The sequence below is a fragment of the Microtus ochrogaster genome, chromosome 2 (genome assembly GCF_000317375.1).
Source record: "Microtus ochrogaster isolate Prairie Vole_2 chromosome 2, MicOch1.0, whole genome shotgun sequence".
In the NCBI taxonomy this organism is placed as follows: Eukaryota; Metazoa; Chordata; class Mammalia; order Rodentia; family Cricetidae; genus Microtus; species Microtus ochrogaster.
This window is the reverse complement of record NC_022010.1, coordinates 27585131-27602625: the sequence shown is the minus strand read 5'-3', so window position 1 is coordinate 27602625 and position 17495 is coordinate 27585131. Positions and strand designations below refer to the sequence as shown.

At 45.1% G+C, this 17495-nt stretch overlaps 1 protein-coding gene across 2 annotated transcripts in view; it reads left to right on the top strand.

Moving 5' to 3' along the window:
• The window catches only part of Wasf3 (WAS protein family member 3), a 91130-nt gene extending 75844 nt beyond the window's left edge, over positions 1-15286 (top strand). Inside the window, exons 7-10 of one of the 2 annotated variants that reach the window (XM_005344691.2) lie at positions 7419-7585; positions 8379-8645; positions 9822-10186; positions 12034-15286. In XM_005344691.2, the coding sequence (XP_005344748.1) occupies positions 7419-7585; positions 8379-8645; positions 9822-10186; positions 12034-12191 (957 nt within the window). In that variant the 3' untranslated portion in view covers positions 12192-15286. Of the gene's footprint in view, positions 1-3637; positions 3814-7418; positions 7586-8378; positions 8646-9821; positions 10187-12033 lie in introns of both variants that reach the window. The other variant, XM_005344690.2, reaches the window with a different exon arrangement.
• Positions 15287-17495: the final 2209 nt, after the last annotated feature.

Genomic DNA, 17495 nt, shown 5'->3' with positions numbered 1-17495 from the left:
CAGTCACCGCTCCTGTCAGGCATTGGGGAGTTTGTCTTACTCACATTCATGTTGTTGGGGTGCCACCTCACTGTGACTGAGAACTTGGTGAGGCATTTGCGAGAGATTGGGAAGCGTGAGTGAGCTGTGCTTTCAGAGATATTTTCTAGAAATAAACCTCCCCTTGAGGAGTGGGGAGGTGGACAATGAGAGAAACCCAAACCAGCACGATCAGAAACAGCCACCCTGCACACCATCTTGGAAGGACAAGGTGACTCATTCAGGTTCAGGGACTTCCACTTTGAAGCTTGCCCCCTTAGGATGGAGAGTTTAGATTTTTTTTTTATATAAACTGTGTTCAGAAATCAACACCCTAGGTCAACATGGGGAGGCAGAAGCAGGCAGATTTCTATAACTTCAAGACCAGCCTGGTCTATGTAACAGATTCTGGGCCAGCCAAGGCTGCATACTGAGACCTTTTCTCAAAAAGAAAAGCACCAAACACAAACCACAAAAACAAGAACAAACAACAATAAAATACAATATTGCTGGGTGGTGGTGGCGCTCACCTTTAATCCCAGCACTCGGGAGGCAGAGGCAGGTGGATCTTGTGAGTTCCAGGCCAGCCTGGTCTACATAGCTAGTTCCAGAACAGCCAGGGATACACAAGGAAACTCTGTCTTGAAAAATTAACAAAAACCAAACAAACAAAAAATATAATAACAAAACAACCACCTGGCTTGCTTGACAAATACTGAATCACATTGGAAGAAATACTTAGCTCTCTGTGGGGTAGTCTTGAGGTTTGAAGCATTTAGATGTATTGGCCTAATTGGAGTAAGAGTTGAAGATGAATAAGAACTTGCGGTTTGGAAATAGATTTTTTTTGTTTGTTTTTTTGAGACAGGGTTTCTCTGTAGCTTTGGAGCCTGTCCTGCTGTCCTGGAACTAGCTCTTGTAGACCAGGCTGGTCTCGAACTCACAGAGATCTGCTTGTCTCTGCCTCCCAAGTGCTAGGATTAAAGGCGTGCGCCAACTACTGCCTGCAAATAGAATTAAAGAACAGGCCAGGCGTAGCTCAGCAGCGGAGCACCTGATCATATGCACAAGTCTTGGCTTCACTTCAGAGAGAAGACAAGAGACAAAGAGCAGGTAGAGAGGAGGAGGGTGCCCCAATTCTGAGTCAGGGTTTGTAAAATGTGTGTTTGATTACACTCTTCTTACACTCATGGTGTGCACAGATGTAACTATGGAATCTGGGAAGAACTACTGAGTTTTACAAAGAATTCAAGCGAAGCAGTCATGGAAGAAGAAACATAGTGAAGGGCATTTTTTTCTCCAGTGCACCACACCTTTCAGTGCAAAACCCAGGACTTTCAGGAGGGCCTTCCAAGGACACTTCCTGCCTTCCCGAAAGGCTTTCCCTTCTTAGGCTCCTTGTCAGGAGAGGGTTTCTCTTCTGAAAATTTTATTTGTTTGTTTGTCTGTTTAATGTTAATAGATGCTTTTCCTGTATGAATTAGTGTTACTTGCGTGTCTGCAGAGGCCAGAAGAAGGTGTCAGATCCCCTGAAACTGGAGTTACAGAGGTTGTGAGCCACATGTAGGTGCTGGGAATGGGATCCTGGGCTGCTGGAGGAACAGCCAATGTTCTTAACCCCTGAACCATCTCTCCAGCCCTGAGTATTTACTTTCCTGGTCAACAGCCTGTTGAAAGAAAATTCTTTTGTTGTTGCTGTCATATAGTCATTGTTCTTATACTGGTTTCATAAAGATATTGTGTTTTCTCTCTCTCTCTCTCTCTCTCTCTCTCTCTCTCTCTCTGTATGTATGTATGTAAAATAAAATCTAGGATCCATAAATGAGGGAATACATGTGATATTTGTCTTTTGGAGTCAGACTTAATTCACTTAATATCAGAATTTCCAGTTGATGCATTTTCCCGCGTTCTTTGTAGCTGAATTCAGTTCGTTGTGCCTGAATCCAACGTTGTCTTTACCACGCCTCTGCTGACAGTCAACAATTAGCTGTTGTGAGAAATACTGCAGTAAATCTTGGGGAAGAATTATCTCTTTGATAAGCTGACTTAGAGTCCTTTGGGCAAATCCTCGCAATGGGGGAGCCGGTCTGGTTTGGGTTTCAGTGAACTCTATACTGCTTCCCTAGATGCAGGATTCATTACATCCACGCCCAGAAAGTCTTTATGGTTCCCCCCTCTCTCTGTCCTCCCAGGCAGTGTTTTCCTTAGTGAGTGCTGTTCTGGCTGAGTTGAGACAGACTCTGCATGTAGCTGTCTTCTGGGTTTCCTAAGAAGGTTCTTGCAGGGCCCTTTTCTGTGGTCTGTGAATTTGCATATCGTTGAGGGCCAGTGGGGCAGAGCAGTTTTTTCATGTGTTACCTGAATATTTCTATTCCTGTATTTCCTTTTTCATCTATAATTCTATTAATTTGTGTCCTGTTTGGATTCTTTCCATTGGTTTGACTAAGCATCAGTCTTACTTATCTTTTCAAATAACCAACCCTTTCATTGATTTTTTAAAATTTCTTTCTTTCTTCCCTGATGTCTGCTATCTCGTGTGTGTTTTGTTTTTACTCTTTGTTTCAGAACCTCTAAACACCTCTGAAAACAATCCACACTATCTACTGTCTTAAACTGCAGACATTTGGTATACATATAAATATTTAAATATAGGAATGTATAAATATATAATGTGTGTCTAATATAAAGTTGTGTATAAGATATATCACATTTTAAAATATAGATACATTTATATTTTACCACATTCAACAGAGACACTTTCAGACTTCCCCTTCCAGAGTACAAGCTCTATGAGGATAGAAACTGTGTGTGTGTGTGTGTTTGCCATTTGTATCAACAGTGCCTGAGTGCTGAGCATGGCCGCTGGGACATGCTTGTGCTTAAGCCATGGTGTGTGGCTTTGGTCATTCAGCCAGCATTTATTGAGTGTATGCTTCCTGTAAAGTTAAAGCAGTGTGGTGAGGTTCATGGGTGGAGGGGGAGGATACAACCTTTGTTAAGAAAGATTATAGATGCCCGTGTAAGAAAAAGGACAGGTATGAGCTGTGTAGGTGCACAAAGAGGGTCTCACCTTGCAGGAGGGGCTTGTATGGGACCCCAGTGAGCACTGAATGTGCCTTAGCTGACAAACAGGACTGGTATAAGACTGACTTTGTGTGTAAACAGGTAAGTTTTATTTGTGTGTGTGTGTGTGTTTGTTTGTGTGTGTGTGTGTGTGTCTGTGTGTGTGTGTCTGTGCGGGCATGCACATTCATGTAGGGCATTCAAAGTGTATCAATGAAGAAAATGATTTTTATGAATGGTTTTACCAGATACTTCAGATGGGCAATGCAGGTCTAGGTGCGAGCATGTTAAACAGGTCATTACCCTAGCAAGCAAGAGTCCTGTCATAAAGGCGAAGGTAAGCACTGTAGTGGGAGTGGGAGCCTTTTGTTTCTTTAGAGACCCGCTTTATTTCTGATGGACCTGGTGGGCCCGAGGCAAACGCAGTCGGGTATAGCAGTATGAAAATGCCTCTTGCGTGTGCACCGGCTTGTTTTCTGTGTATTTCACTGCATCTAACCTCTGTTTTCCTTCCCCTTCTGTCTTGGCATGCTTGCTTTCTTTTCCTGGACATCAGGAGCAAAAACGTGTAGATGGCACCACCCGTGAGGTGAAAAAGGTTAGAAAAGCCAGAAACAGGCGCCAGGAGTGGAATATGATGGCGTATGACAAAGAGCTTAGGCCCGACAACAGGTTGTCTCAGAGTGTGCACCACGGAGCATCCTCCGAGGGATCTCTGTCCCCAGATACTAGGTGTGTGCATGTTATGGACCCCTCTCCCCATGTTTGAGCCCCTGTATTTTGGGTTTCTGTGTGCCCCACTTTGTCCTTGAAAATGACACCTATATTTTGCTTTCAAAATAATGCCTTAGGCAGTGCTATTTCAGATTGGGTGACTTTGCATGCTTTTTCAACTTTCTTAAGTTTGTTCTGTGGTTAATCGGGAAAGTGGAGTTTAAATGTGGATTCTGAACTTGGGTGACTGCCAATGACTTGAATTTTGCTTAGGTGTGCCCTTACTACTTTAATGGAGAATGTTGAATTTCTTTTGTTCTTTGTCATCTAACTGTCTATGATCATGGGTTGCTAGTAGGGAGCCTGGGAGGCCTTCATTTGAAGAAGACTCAGACACCAAGGGCTTGATGTCTCACTCCAGATAACTCATCTTACACGTTTCATTTCAGGAGGACGTCCTGCCAAGTTTTCTTTTAAGAGGTGACAGCTCCTAAGTAAGAATATTTCTTGCAGGTGCAAACAGTGGAGTCATAAGGTCACATTTGTCACCGAGACCCATGGGCGACTGACCAGCCAGTTTTAACTTTGGTTTAATGTCTTGCTTCTGTCTTATTGAATCATTGTGATCCATTTGTGTGGATTTTTAGATTTACAAGTTAGAATTCAAGCTGGGTGCACGCCACAGTTGGAAGAGTGATCGCCTGGCAGGTGTGAAGCCTGGGTGTGAAGCCTGGTGTTTCATAAGCCTGGCGAGGTGGCACATGCCTCTAATCCTAGGGCTCAGAGGTGGAGGCAGGATGGTCAGAAAATCAGCGTCGTCCTAAGCTACATACCTGAGGCTGTCCTGGGATACGTGAGACTCTATCTTTAAAACAACAACAATAGCAACAACAAACAAATCTCCAAGTGTTTATCAAGGACAGTCAAAAATAGCAAGAAATCAAGTACATACCTTATGCTTGATCTCTTTCCTTTTGGTTCTTTCTTCTTTTCACCATTAAAACCTCAGCATTTAGAGCAGTATCTACCTACCCAAGGACTATGTGGGTGTTTTCTAGGAGACTGTTTAGGAGTTACAGGATGTTTGATACTGCTTCCTGCCCAGGCCTCTGAGTTCTGAAAAGGCACACCCCAGGTATTCTTTCTGTACACCTTCTACCTTAAGTATTTAGAGAAATCTGGGAGCTTTGGGTTCTAGCCTCACAACTGAACTTTAGTATCAGTTTATTGATATTATAGTCTGCTCCTAAGGTGAGGGATACAGGGACCCAAGAGTCCTCATTGGCATCAATTTGTTGTTCTGACAAATAGCTTAGTAAGATTTTAATTTTGTCACACAAATCACATGCCCATTTTCACTCCATCTGCACTCTAATTTAAACTTGTGTAGATGGGAAACCTGTGGATTTTTTTTAGCTCCTCAGTTGAAGCCTTCTCAACCTACCACCTGAGATGAGATTATTTCATGCCTGACATGATGCTGATGGCCATTGGAATTATTTTATACTTTGCTTGTATGCTCACATGGTCTAGATAAGGTTTCATTTCTCTTAGCTTACGAAAACAGAGCCAGGTGGATCATTTTGTCAGAACTTGCTTTTGTCTCATAGTCTTTCCCAAGACTTACTCTTGGCATACATAACTTACCAGCAAAGAGAACACAGTTCATCATTGGGCTTAGACTGAACACCTTGAATTAATTTGGGAAGTTTGGCTTATTTTATTAGACACACTGCCTTTTCTCTTTTTAAGAACATGCTGTTTTTCTTTTTAGTTTTTTGTATGTATTTGTACGTGACATTGTGTGTGTGTGTGTGTGTGTGTGTGTGTGTGTGTGCACAGTTCCTGCAGAGGCAAAATAGGGTGTCAGATCCCCTAGAACTAGAGTTACAGATGGTTTTGAACTGCTGTGTGAATGTGGGAATCAAACCTGGGTCCTCTGCAAGAGCAGCCAGTGTATTTAGCTGCTGAGTCGTCCATCACTCCAGCCCTAACCTTATCTTATTATGGAAGAAAACATACTTATATCTGGATATTACAGAAAGACATTAAAATTAAATATCCATCCTGATGTTATCCAGAGAAGCCCATTTGCATTTTGCTGTGTCTGTCTTTAGTGTTTTCCTGCACCTGTGTGTGGGATATAATCTTTACAAAATTGGAATCATGCCGCACATTTTTCATGGACTTCTCTTATTATTATTATTTTTTGCTTTGTTTTGCTTGTTTATTTGTCTGTTTGACCCAGGGTCTCACTGTATAGCCCTGGGAGCCCTGGAACTGGCTTTGAAGACCTCAAACACATAGAGACCCATCTGCCTCAGCCTCCCAAGTGCTGGGATTAAAGGCATGCACCAACATACCTAGCTCTTTGACTTCTTAAAAATATCTTATTTTTAAATATTGTTTTATTTTAAATATTTGATAAAAGCATGATTTTTAGTGGTGTATTAAAGATACCAAGGAAAGTTTAATCTCAAGTTTCATGGTGTGCGCACAAGACAGTTGTATATACTGTGTTTTAGCTCAGCCCAGGTGAGCTAAACTCCAGTTCTGCCTTCTTTTTTACAGATTGCTAGGCATGGCTTGTCTCCAACTGTAAGTTTCAGATGCACAGTTGATGGAATGTTCCCTGTAGTCAGAAATTACTGCATCTTCACATCCAGCCTGCCCTAGTTTCTCCCATCCAGTTCTGGGCCATGCTTTAGTGCTGCAGCTCTGCTCAGCTGCCTCTCTGCAAACCCTGGGGACTGATGGGATTCTCTCAGTAGGTGAACAGCCTCCTTCCTGCCTCTTTATCTTAACCCACCCGTTCTCTCTGCTGCAACACATGGAGGCTGACCTTGCAGAGCCCCAGGATCACGTCCCTCAGCACCACATCGGTGGTGTCTCCTGGCAACTTCTGCCTGCCCACTCAGTCAGCATCCTCTGAGCCCTCTGCCCCCACAGCCTGCTGGCAAGCCCCTGTTTCCTGGTCCTTCACTCTTCACCTGGCCAGTCCCCTTTGCTTCTCCTGTTTTCACCCTTCATCAGAGTCCTGCCCTGTAGAAATCTTATATTTTCCTTTTCCCATCAATTGTGTGTCTCCTCTGTCTTTGTTTTGGCTCCTTTTTGCTATTTCTCAAATCTGTTTTCCAAGAATGGAGTTCTCATTTGCACCACAGAACATCCTGTGTCTCACTGGAGGCATTCCGTGCTGTCCTGGATGACAGTTTGTTTAGAGAGTGACACATCAGTCATCTAGTTACTTAGCAGACTATGGGTATCACCAGTGACACTATAGTTTTAGATCCGTTTATACTTTTGGAATGCACTGAACCTGAGTACAGGACAGACAGCCTCTACCTCTAAAATAGTGTAACTCAGTTGCTAGCAGTCGGAAGAGTGGGCCAGACATCGCCATGTGCACATCGCATTCTAGACCACTGCTTACAGAGGAGAGAAATCAGCTGTTAATTCTTATGCTATAGTTAGGGGACAGCAGGAAGGAGTAGATTCTTCTGACTTGGTCTGTACTCCTGTTGGGGGAAGCTACCCACAAAGCCCCAAAGGCAGACATGAGCTTGTATCTTCATTCCTGTCCTCTCTACATCCCCAGTGTATGTTTACCTGTTTCCCTTCAGAGAGAGAAACACAAGCTGAATCCTAACAGGAATCAACAAGTATATGTGAGAAAAGTCAGAACAAGAAGAGAAGAGTGGGAGAGGAGGAAAATGGGCATTGAATTCATGAGTGACGCAAAGAGACTGGATCAGGCAGGGGGCGCGAAGGAAGACAGGAGGCCCAGAGGGTTTGTCATTTTGCTTTCTTGGATCCCTAGCCCAAGGTCAAGCCCTGCTTCAGCATCGTGAGAGGATGTGCAACCCCTACTGACTGTCCTGTAACTCAGGCGAGAACATGTGCCTCCTACTAACATGCTTATGGCTGCTGCTACATATGCTGGTTCTTACCCTCCTCCCATCCAGGCTCTGCAGGATGCCCATCGTCAGCCTCTTTCCGAACTGCTCACTAACTCACTCAAGGTCTCCTTTCCTTTTAGAGCTCTGTTGTGACGGTGTGCTTACAGCCCAGGAAAACTGTCAGTGTTGCTTTTCCTTCTTTGGGTAAAAAAATATTCCTGCCATTTAAGACAAGTGCGGCTCACTATTGCATGGTGGACCCCCACTTTCTCTTCTTGCTGTTCTAATTATATGCTGTCATATTTTATTGCCTCTGGAGTTCATCCGAGATATTGTTTGTGAATGAAATGGTGTTTGACATATAGCATTGTCTTCATAAAGAAATACATGGAATGCTGTGACAACAAGGCTCTGCCGGTCCCCGCTTACTGGTCTGACCTATCAAAGCATCAACTCTGAATCCATCTAACACTGGGGCTTGCTGCTAAAATAATTGTGTTGTGCTTAGCCGCTCTCATGGGACTGGATCTAGTTGTCCAGTTAAAGGGATAACTTTAACTGTTAAAAGGAATAACTGTCCCATCCTTGTGTGCTGACAATGCTGTTACTCTTAGATATGCACCTACCTCTTAGGGGACATTTTTAAAACTCCAATTTCTCTCATCCCCTTTCCTCCGAAATCAGGTCGCACACATCCGACGTCACCGATTACTCTTATCCTGCTACTCCCAGCCACTCTTTGCAACCACAGCCGGTGACACCGTCCTGCCCAGCTGGGGATGCACCGCTGCATGGAGCCACAAACCAAGGCGCTGAGCATGAGTACCGACCCTCGTCTGCCTCAGCAAGGCACATGGCTCTAAACAGACCTCAGCAGCCACCGCCCCCACCTCCTCCCCAGGCCCCAGAGGGGTCCCAGGCTTCTACTTCAGTGGCTCCAGCCGACTATGGGTAAATTGCTACTCATGTTCGTTGTTGCTCTTGAATTTGTGTCTTGGTAGACACAAGTTTATCACATAGAATATAGTCAAGAATGATTGGGCTTAGTGTCAGTGTTGACAGAGTCTGTGTCAAATAAAATAGAACCCCACCACTGACCATCTCCTTTCGTAGCCACATCTCAGCTGGACGGTGTGTTTGTGTGTGTCCCTGTTCATCAATAAAGGCTAAAGTGCTTATTTGTGAGCCTGCCCACACCTCGAGTTTCTCAGGGAGTGCTGGTCATAGCCAATGAAAACATGGAATGCCACTCCCCGCCATTCATCCTGTATCCCCCTTTCTCAGCCTCCGGGCTCCTGAGGATTTCTGCCCTACACTTCTTGTTTTCTGCTCTGTGAGCTGAATGCCTCCACTGTGTACAGACCCTTCCTGATCATGTTCGCGTTCACTTGGGCCCCTCCCCTTTATTTTGGTCGGTTATCTGTTAGCTCTTTCAGAATTACTCTTTAAAATGCTCCCTAGTTTCTATGCCCAGGAAAGTTGAATATAGCAATGTGTCTTTACCCGAGTGCTGGCCTTGCTTTCCAATTATACCCACAGCCTGAAAAAGGAGAGCACAGGGTCTAGGTGTCTCCTATCCTTAGGCCTCGGCTAAGCTGGGATTACTAGAATGTGTTTTAAGGCTGCTCCATCAGGTGCATGGAGAGTCAGTGATTTTGAAAACCATTGTCCTGTCTCTTGGGGTGTTTGACACGCTGCTGGGCACCTTAACCCTAGAGATTCTCATTGGACTGGGGCAGAGAAGACAGCATCCTCCCAACCCCTGTCTCCTTGGCCTCAGAGGCCTCCTGAGATAAAGTTAGGAGCTACACAGCATCTTTGAGATACCCAGGATGGAAAGAGTACTAGTCTTCTACTGCCGTGTATGTCCCTAGCCTTCCACAAGAATTGACCATGCTTTTCAAGTGGTTGTTTTAGGTGCATTTCAGTGCTTTTTCATTGTCACGATGAATAATGTAAAACTGGAAGGAACTGACTCTCAGAGTGGACCCATGTACCCTGCAGTGACTCCCCAGCTTGCAGCAGCATGCACTGTCTCTGACATGATCCCCTCGATAAGCTCTGTTAGAAATAGGAAGGTGTGACCCTCCCTGCTCACTTGGGTGACTGTATTTTATTGTTCCTTAGGGTGCTTCCAGCACAGATAATTGAATACTACAACCCCTCAGGACCACCGCCACCTCCCCCTCCACCCATGATTCCTTCAGCACAAACTGCCTTCGTCAGCCCTCTGCAGATCCCCGCACAGCCCCCGTTCCCTGCCTCAGCTGGTTCCACATACCCCGCTCCTCCTCACCAGCCCTCCACTGGGCTCCTGGCCACAGCACCGCCTCCTCCAGGTCCCCCACCTCCTCCACCTGGCCCTCCTGGCCCCTCTTCTCTTTCATCCTCCCCACTGCATGGTCCCCCTGGCGCTGAGGCAAAGCGCCCAGAACCTACACAGCCACCCATAAGTGATGCAAGAAGTGACCTCCTGGCTGCCATCCGGATGGGTAAGTGCACACCCCGTGTCACAGTCTCCCTTTTGGAAGAGACTGCTTTGGGGTTCAGTTGGCTACACTACCCTCAAAAGATAACTGCACATTCTGACCTTTGTTACTTTCTTAATAAGTTGGAATTCTTTTACAGGTAACATGGAAACACATTATAATAAAAAAGTTTAAAGTTCAGGAAAGGTGTACTTGACAAGAAACCAGAAATTAAACATCAAATGATAGATTAAGTAATAGGATCTTTCTCCACTTTGTACCACAAGAGTAAAATGGAAGAAAGTGAGCTGCCAGCAATGGGTTCATTGTAAACAAATCTAAGTTTACTCTGGACTCATCAGAGAAGCTCGATGTGCTGAGCCAGTGGCTCTGGCATTTATTCAGCAGCATACAGATTGTGCCAGACAAAAAACCCAAGTCCCCAACGCAGGGGTGATGTCATGTTCATCGTGTATACTCAGTAGAGGGAGCCCAGCCCTTGCCTGTTTGACTGCCCCAGGGCCTTCCAGGAAGACCTGTGTGTAGAACCATTCATCCATAACCAGGGTGGCCAAGAAAGCAACAGACTGTGGAATGTGCAGGGAGCTGCTTGAGCCTTGGGGACCGTATGGCCTCCTGGTTACTGTTTGTCTCAGCTGAAAATAAGTGAGAGCAGTTGCTGATCTGCAACCCTAGGAACTGCACTGGTATAATACCCTTGACAGAGCAGAGGTGCAGCTGCCTCTGCCTCTGCCTGAGCTCATTGAACCAAGCCAATGTGCGCGCGGTGTGCACGCGCGCGTGCGCGCGTGTGTGTGTGTGTGTGTGTGTGCGCGCGCGCGCACGTGCATACACACACACACACTCGCAAACTACTAAAAAAATTCCCTCCAAGTACCTTGAACATCATTGATAGACCAGTTTTTTAAGAGATGAAGTTTGAAAGCCAGAATACCTTAAGCGCGCGTGCGTGTGTGTGTGTGCGTGTGTGCGTGTGTGTGTGTGTGTGTGGGTATGTGTGTGTGTGTGTGTGTATGTGTGTGTGAGCTTTCCGGTCAAAGGAAGAGAGTACGAGATGTGCTCTTGTACCCCCCCGTGGCCAATCTAGTGAGTCCATAACCAGTGACTGCCATGCTCCTAAAGACCATCGACATTCTCTGCAGATGTGAGGCTTGTGAATGTGGAGATCAAAGCACTGTCCAGATTAAAGCTTACCAGAAATGGGGGCAAATAAGGAAGGAGATGGTTGAACCTGAGCCAGGGAAAATGCCCCCAGTAGATTGGCTTAGTGGTGGCATTTGAATAATATTTATAGAGAAAATAGTAACAGTCTTCATCTATGATAACTTCTGGTTTTGATGTTTTCTTAAAGAAAGACCACGTGGAGTATCTTAGTGGTATAGGGACATTATGTGCCATGTAACTCCTGAACGGTCCAGAGAAAAGTGAATACGTGATGGCATGTGGTATGTGTGTCTGTCTGTCTGTCTGTGTCTGTGCCTATGTCAGTGTGTCTGTGTGTGACAGATTGGGAAAGCTTGTTCCAGCATTGTCAGGGCAAATAATGTGGGGATATTTTCCTTCTGGTTTCAGAGCTAGCCCATAAGTCTGAAATTCTGTCAAAGAGAAAAGTTTAACATGGTCCAGATGAAATTAAATTCCCTGCATATTGTGTTACCACCCGCTTGTGCAGAAGGTTCTATTTTGTGTCCATTACCTGCAGTAGACTCAGCACACACATTCTCTCTGCTCTCAGATGGCCACCACCTTGTATTTGTAGACTCAGTAGAAACAGGGAGACCTGTTTGGTTTTTTTCCTTCACTGTGAACTAGCAAAGATACTGACTCTCCTCCTCACATTGTGTTTCCAGGAATCCAGTTGAAAAAGGTGCAGGAGCAACGTGAGCAGGAAGCCAAACGGGAGCCAGTGGGGAACGATGTGGCCACAATCTTGTCTAGACGCATTGCTGTGGAGTACAGTGACTCAGATGATGACTCTGAGTTTGACGAGAATGACTGGTCCGACTGAATCGCAGAGGGCCAGGCAGCAGGGGACAGCCAGGGCACCGTATGGCAGTGTGTTAGGAGCGCGTGTGATCTCTGCACCCACATAGTGGTATTACCCTGTAGCTTTAGTAACTTTTGTATTAACAGTGTGCTATTGCTTCTGCACATCCTTCTGGATTGTTGAGTATTTACTGTGTAATACTTAAGTGCCACTAAACACAGCACACCGTGCTGCACACCAGGAAATACGCTGTAACTAGTGCACAGTCCCGAAATAGCATCTCGCTTCCCTCTCAGCTGGGAGAGTCTTCACTCTTGTCCCTCCTGATCCGGCAGACTTGCCATGTGTCTGTGGAGCTGCCCAGCGTCAGGTCTTTGCAAGATGAATGGCTGTGTCGCAGTGATGTCTTCCAACCAGTAGGTGGCACTGCTTTACTCTTTCTTTCCTCGGCAGGGTGATTTCCAGGTGGACTTGGTTCTAGAGGGAGAGGTTTAACAAGTCAGAATGAGACGTTTCTCCTGGTGGCCTCCAAGTGAATGTGTGTCCGCTGTTTTTGTGTGCTCTGTTGCTTCTGTTACCTTTGCGCCCACAACAGAGAGTTCCCTTTTCAAGCGCTGGCCCCTGTGGGGACTCACATGGAAAGTGCCCACTAGTGACTTCTGTTCAACTTTGCAAATGGAACTCACTATAGTGGCCAGCCCTGATAGGGTGGACACCAGTTAGCCAGGCCAGATGCAAGCTGTCCAGGGTCTGCAGAGCTTACATGGCAAAGCTGCCGCATCTGATCCCCTCTTACTCCACCCAGTGCAGATGAGACGTACACATGTCATTTCCTGGGATCCCTGCTCCTCTGTTACCATGGAGAGAGCATAATTCAGCACCTCACCCCACTTGCTCAGAACCTTAGGAGCTTGGGTTTAGCTGAGAGATGCCGCCAGCTGTTCACGACCCATGGTGCTGTGGCTGGATTCACACTCAGTCTCTCAAACAGGCCTTCACCCCCTCCTGAAGCACAGTAATCTCTCACATTGTTGGCACATTTTAATGTTAAAAAGTACCTCACCATATAAACTGGATCCAGCCAGTTGCCATGGCAGAGAACCCTGACTTCCCCTCTGCTGTCTGGTCCCTGGTGTAGGCGGGGCTCTGATTCCAGGAAGACAGTGTCAGCTTTGCTGGAGGAAGGACAGCTACTCATTTAGCTAAGTCACTGGGTGTTCCAGGTGGGTTACAGATAGGACCTCATGGACGTGCTAGGATGTGGATTCCCCAGGACCCCTTATGTACACACTTCAAATGAAGTACGCACACTGCAGATGTTAGTATCGCTCACTTTGGATAAAAAGAAGAATCTAGAGCTGGGACGAATTGTGTCCGTTGATGCACAGTGTCAGTGGGGTGGTAACGAATGATGTTTGCTCATGAGTTTGGGGACATCACCCAGCTGCCCATATCACCCTCTGTGTGAGAGGGCACTTGTCCACTTGGGCAGCCATCTTGTAACACCTGCCAGTATAGGTTTAATCACATCAAATTTGGCAGTAAAAACCCATCTACAGCCCCCTGTCTGTGCCCTGCTTTGGCGTGTGTCCCAGTGCTCTCTGCTGCTGGGTGGACTGGCATGCACTTCCAGTGATCATCCTGGACCCTGTACACACATGGCCATCGCTGAGACTTGCTATCATGTTAGTAATTTAAAGAAGCTTTTTTGTTTCTTTCTCATTTCTGTTTTTCCAGCACTGAGACCTTCCACGTTGGCATCATCCTCAGGACTTTGCCATTTTTTGAGTCTTTTGTTCTGCTTACAGTAGTTTGCCTCTGTTGTTCCCTGTGGCCCCCAGAACTCACATTTAGCAGCACTCCTTCATTTAAGGGCCCTTACGTTCTCAGGGTGGAGGAAATACATTAAAGCTACCAGCCATTGTCAGGATTTCTTTTCTGATATCATATATAATGAAGTTAGTGGCACTTTATTCATAAATATTTGGGGGCTTATCAATTGTTGGTTGTCTTATAGTTTATCAACCAGTTAGTTTAAGTTTGTTTTTATAGCTAGTGAGAAATCTTTTGCCCAATGTATTCTGTAACTCTTGAAAGAATAGAAAGTGGCTAAAATCTTGTTTAGATTACCTGTAGAGTATCTTTCGGCAAATCTGATCTAGTCTAAAGTTTAAACCCAAGTTGCTTCTAATACAATACTTTACAGAAGAGCACAAAACAAAAATGTTTAAATTTTCTGTTTCTATTTTTAAAAAGTATCTGCTAAAGCAAATGAAGAACAGAATTTCATAGCATATTCTATTTCTATGAATTTCAATCTTAGAATTACAGTTATAAATTTTAGGCTTATTTTAAATTGTTCCCAGCTTTTATGTCCCTATGTATTTTAGATGAATTTCTGACATTTTTTTCTCATTTTATAGACTCAGGCAGATGGATAGATGGAGGGGTGGGTGGGAAGTGGACAGATGGATGGATAGATGGATGGATTGTAGGTAGCTAAGTGGGTAGATGGATGATAGATGGGTGGGTGAGCGAATGGGTGAGCGGTAGGTGGGCGGGTGGATTGGTGAGTGGATGGACGAATGGGTGGTAAATAGATGAAGCGATTGTAGGAGGATATACGAATGGGTGGAGGTCTGGATGGGTGGTAGATGGATGGGTGCATGGGTAGGTAGTGGATAGATGATGCCTGAGTCTGCACATCAGTGCACTGCAGAAGGCAAATAAATGATTGTACAAACCCAGAGCTTCAGTACTTAGATTTTATTCACTAAGATGCTATTAGAAGATGGATGTTTTCATCCCCATACATTTTTTAACACATCAGAATTGTTATGAGCAGAGGATGGAAAGGGTCATGAAAGCTTTGTAATATTTTCAGCAGAAATATGTGATACACTTGAATCCCTTAAAGACCGCAAAGAGTGTGTCAGCAAGACTAGCAAGGAGTTTTTGTTTTATGAAGGAGAGTATCTTTATCTTGCAGTATTATCAATGCAGTTGTGAATTGAATCTAAAGTGGCATTAAAAACTGTCAAACAATTTTTAATCTGTTTGTATATCTTACAATAGATCACAGACAACATCTAAATAAAATCACACGTGTAACCCTACAGGGCTCTGCTTATTTATGACAACACGGTGTGCTCAACTCCATGGGAAAAGAAACTGGGCACATACAGTATCTTTAGTTGACGTTGTCTTCAGGAGACAACAGAAGATCCCAAATGATCTGTGTTAAATTTCTGTGTGACCAGAGATTCAGAGAGAATTCTGCGGACGCCATGGGGAAGCACTAGTGTAAGTAGATGACTCTTCAGACATGGTGACAACATGATCATTGGGTAGAGAGACCAGGGTGGTGATGGTCTTAGCTACCTTGAGTCTCCATAATAATTGTAAATAATCTGTGACACTCGTGGAATATGAGGTATTTTTATTATTTACTTCTGCTCAGGAGGATGCTCTCCCTCTTTCGTTGAAGGAAACTAGAGTAAAGTCACATTGTTTATTGTGACTTGGCTAGATACAGAACACAAGCTGGGGTAGCATTTCATTTGTGGAGCATTGGAAATCAAGCCTAGACTGTGCACGTAGTGAGGAAACGAATATGTGCTTCCTAGGATAGCTGTTTGATCACCAGGAGTGCCCTGTGCCTGCACTGTGAGTCTTTACCCAGGACACCTGAATCTTTGCAGAGCCTGGAGCATAGTACCTACCCAGAAGCCTCTGCACTGTGCCCAGGCTCCTGGAGAGCGAGCAGCTTCTTGGCAAATGATGAAATGAGAGGATGGGTTTCCCACCTTTGTAAACAGAAGGGAAACGCAAACTGTCTCTAAAGACATGGTGTATCCAGTCTTTGATTATAGATGCCACCCCGGGCATCTGTGATGATTCTTACTCTAGTTCTCACTGGAAGCAGGACAGAAGCCAGCCCACTGGATGGAGACAGAACTGAGATTCCAAGCCCAGCCTTCTGCTCAGACTGCACTGGGATGCTGGTGGCAGCTCAATACTTTTGCCACTGTGCTGGACTGTTGTGAGTCTCCGAGATGTGTTGGTACAATGAAGGTGTGAGTCTGATACCTCCCAGAGATGTGTCTTACAAAGTGAGTGACCATTCCAAGTCATTTCATAGCAGCTTGCAGGTCAGATCCGTGGGCCAGTCTGCTCCCCATGTGAGCCTCTAGAGCTGTGGAGTTGCACCCATAGGAGGATTCCTGCTCCTCCAAGCTTTATTCCGGGTCATAGGCAGGGGAACAAACATCCCGCCAGTAGTCAGACATCTGTCTGTCTTCCTTGATTTTTAAAAATGTTTCCCATGGAGTAGTCATTCTGTGGTAGGAATGTTGTGAAAACACCCTGCTTTCTTCACTATAGAGGCAGGAACAAACAAGGTGTTTGGAGAGACAAGGTCATTGGATCTGGTCCCACCTGTGAGAGTCCTGACTAGATAAGGTACCAGTGACCCTCTGTGGTAGTTTGAATGTAATTGCCCCCAGGATATCATAGGGAGTGGCACTCTTGGGAAATGTGGCTTTGTTGGAGTGGGTATGGTGTCACCATGGCAGCAGGCTTTGAGGTTTCCTATGATCAGGACACCACCCACTGTCTCAACTTCCTGCGGCCTGTAAGATGTAGGACTCTCAGCTACAACTCCAGCACCACATCTGCCTGCATGCCATCATACTCCCAGTCATGAGGATAGTGGACTGAACCTCTGAAAGTATAAGCAAGCCCCAATTAAATGTTTTCCTTTATAAGAGTTGCCATGGTCATGGTATCTCTTCATAGCAATTAGAAACAGTGAGAGTTAAAGAGATGGCTCAGTGGTTAAGAGAACTCCCTGATCTTCCCGAGGACCTGGGTTCAGTTCCTAGGACCCACATGGTGGCTCACAACTATCTGTACTTCCAGTTCCAGGGGATCTGACACCCTCACACAGATATACATGCACATAAAATACAAAAAATGAAAGAACCCTAACTAACATAGAAGTTGTTACCAAGGACTGGGGTATTGCTCTGATAGGGTTGACCATGCCTTTGTTTGGAGGATCTTGGACTTTGGGTTATGAACGCAGTGGAATGCGTTAAGCACTGCTTAATGGGCCATACTAGTAGGAGCATGGAAGACAGACACTAAGAGTTATTTGAACTGTCAAGGTCTTACTCAAGAGGCTTCAGAGGAGAATTTTAATACGTTGCTTAGAAATCATTGTGATATTTTGGTGAAGAAAGTGACTGTCTTTTGCCAATGTCTGAAGAATTTGTGTGAGACTAAAGTGAAGAGTTGTGGATTAATTCTTTTTTTTTAATTTTT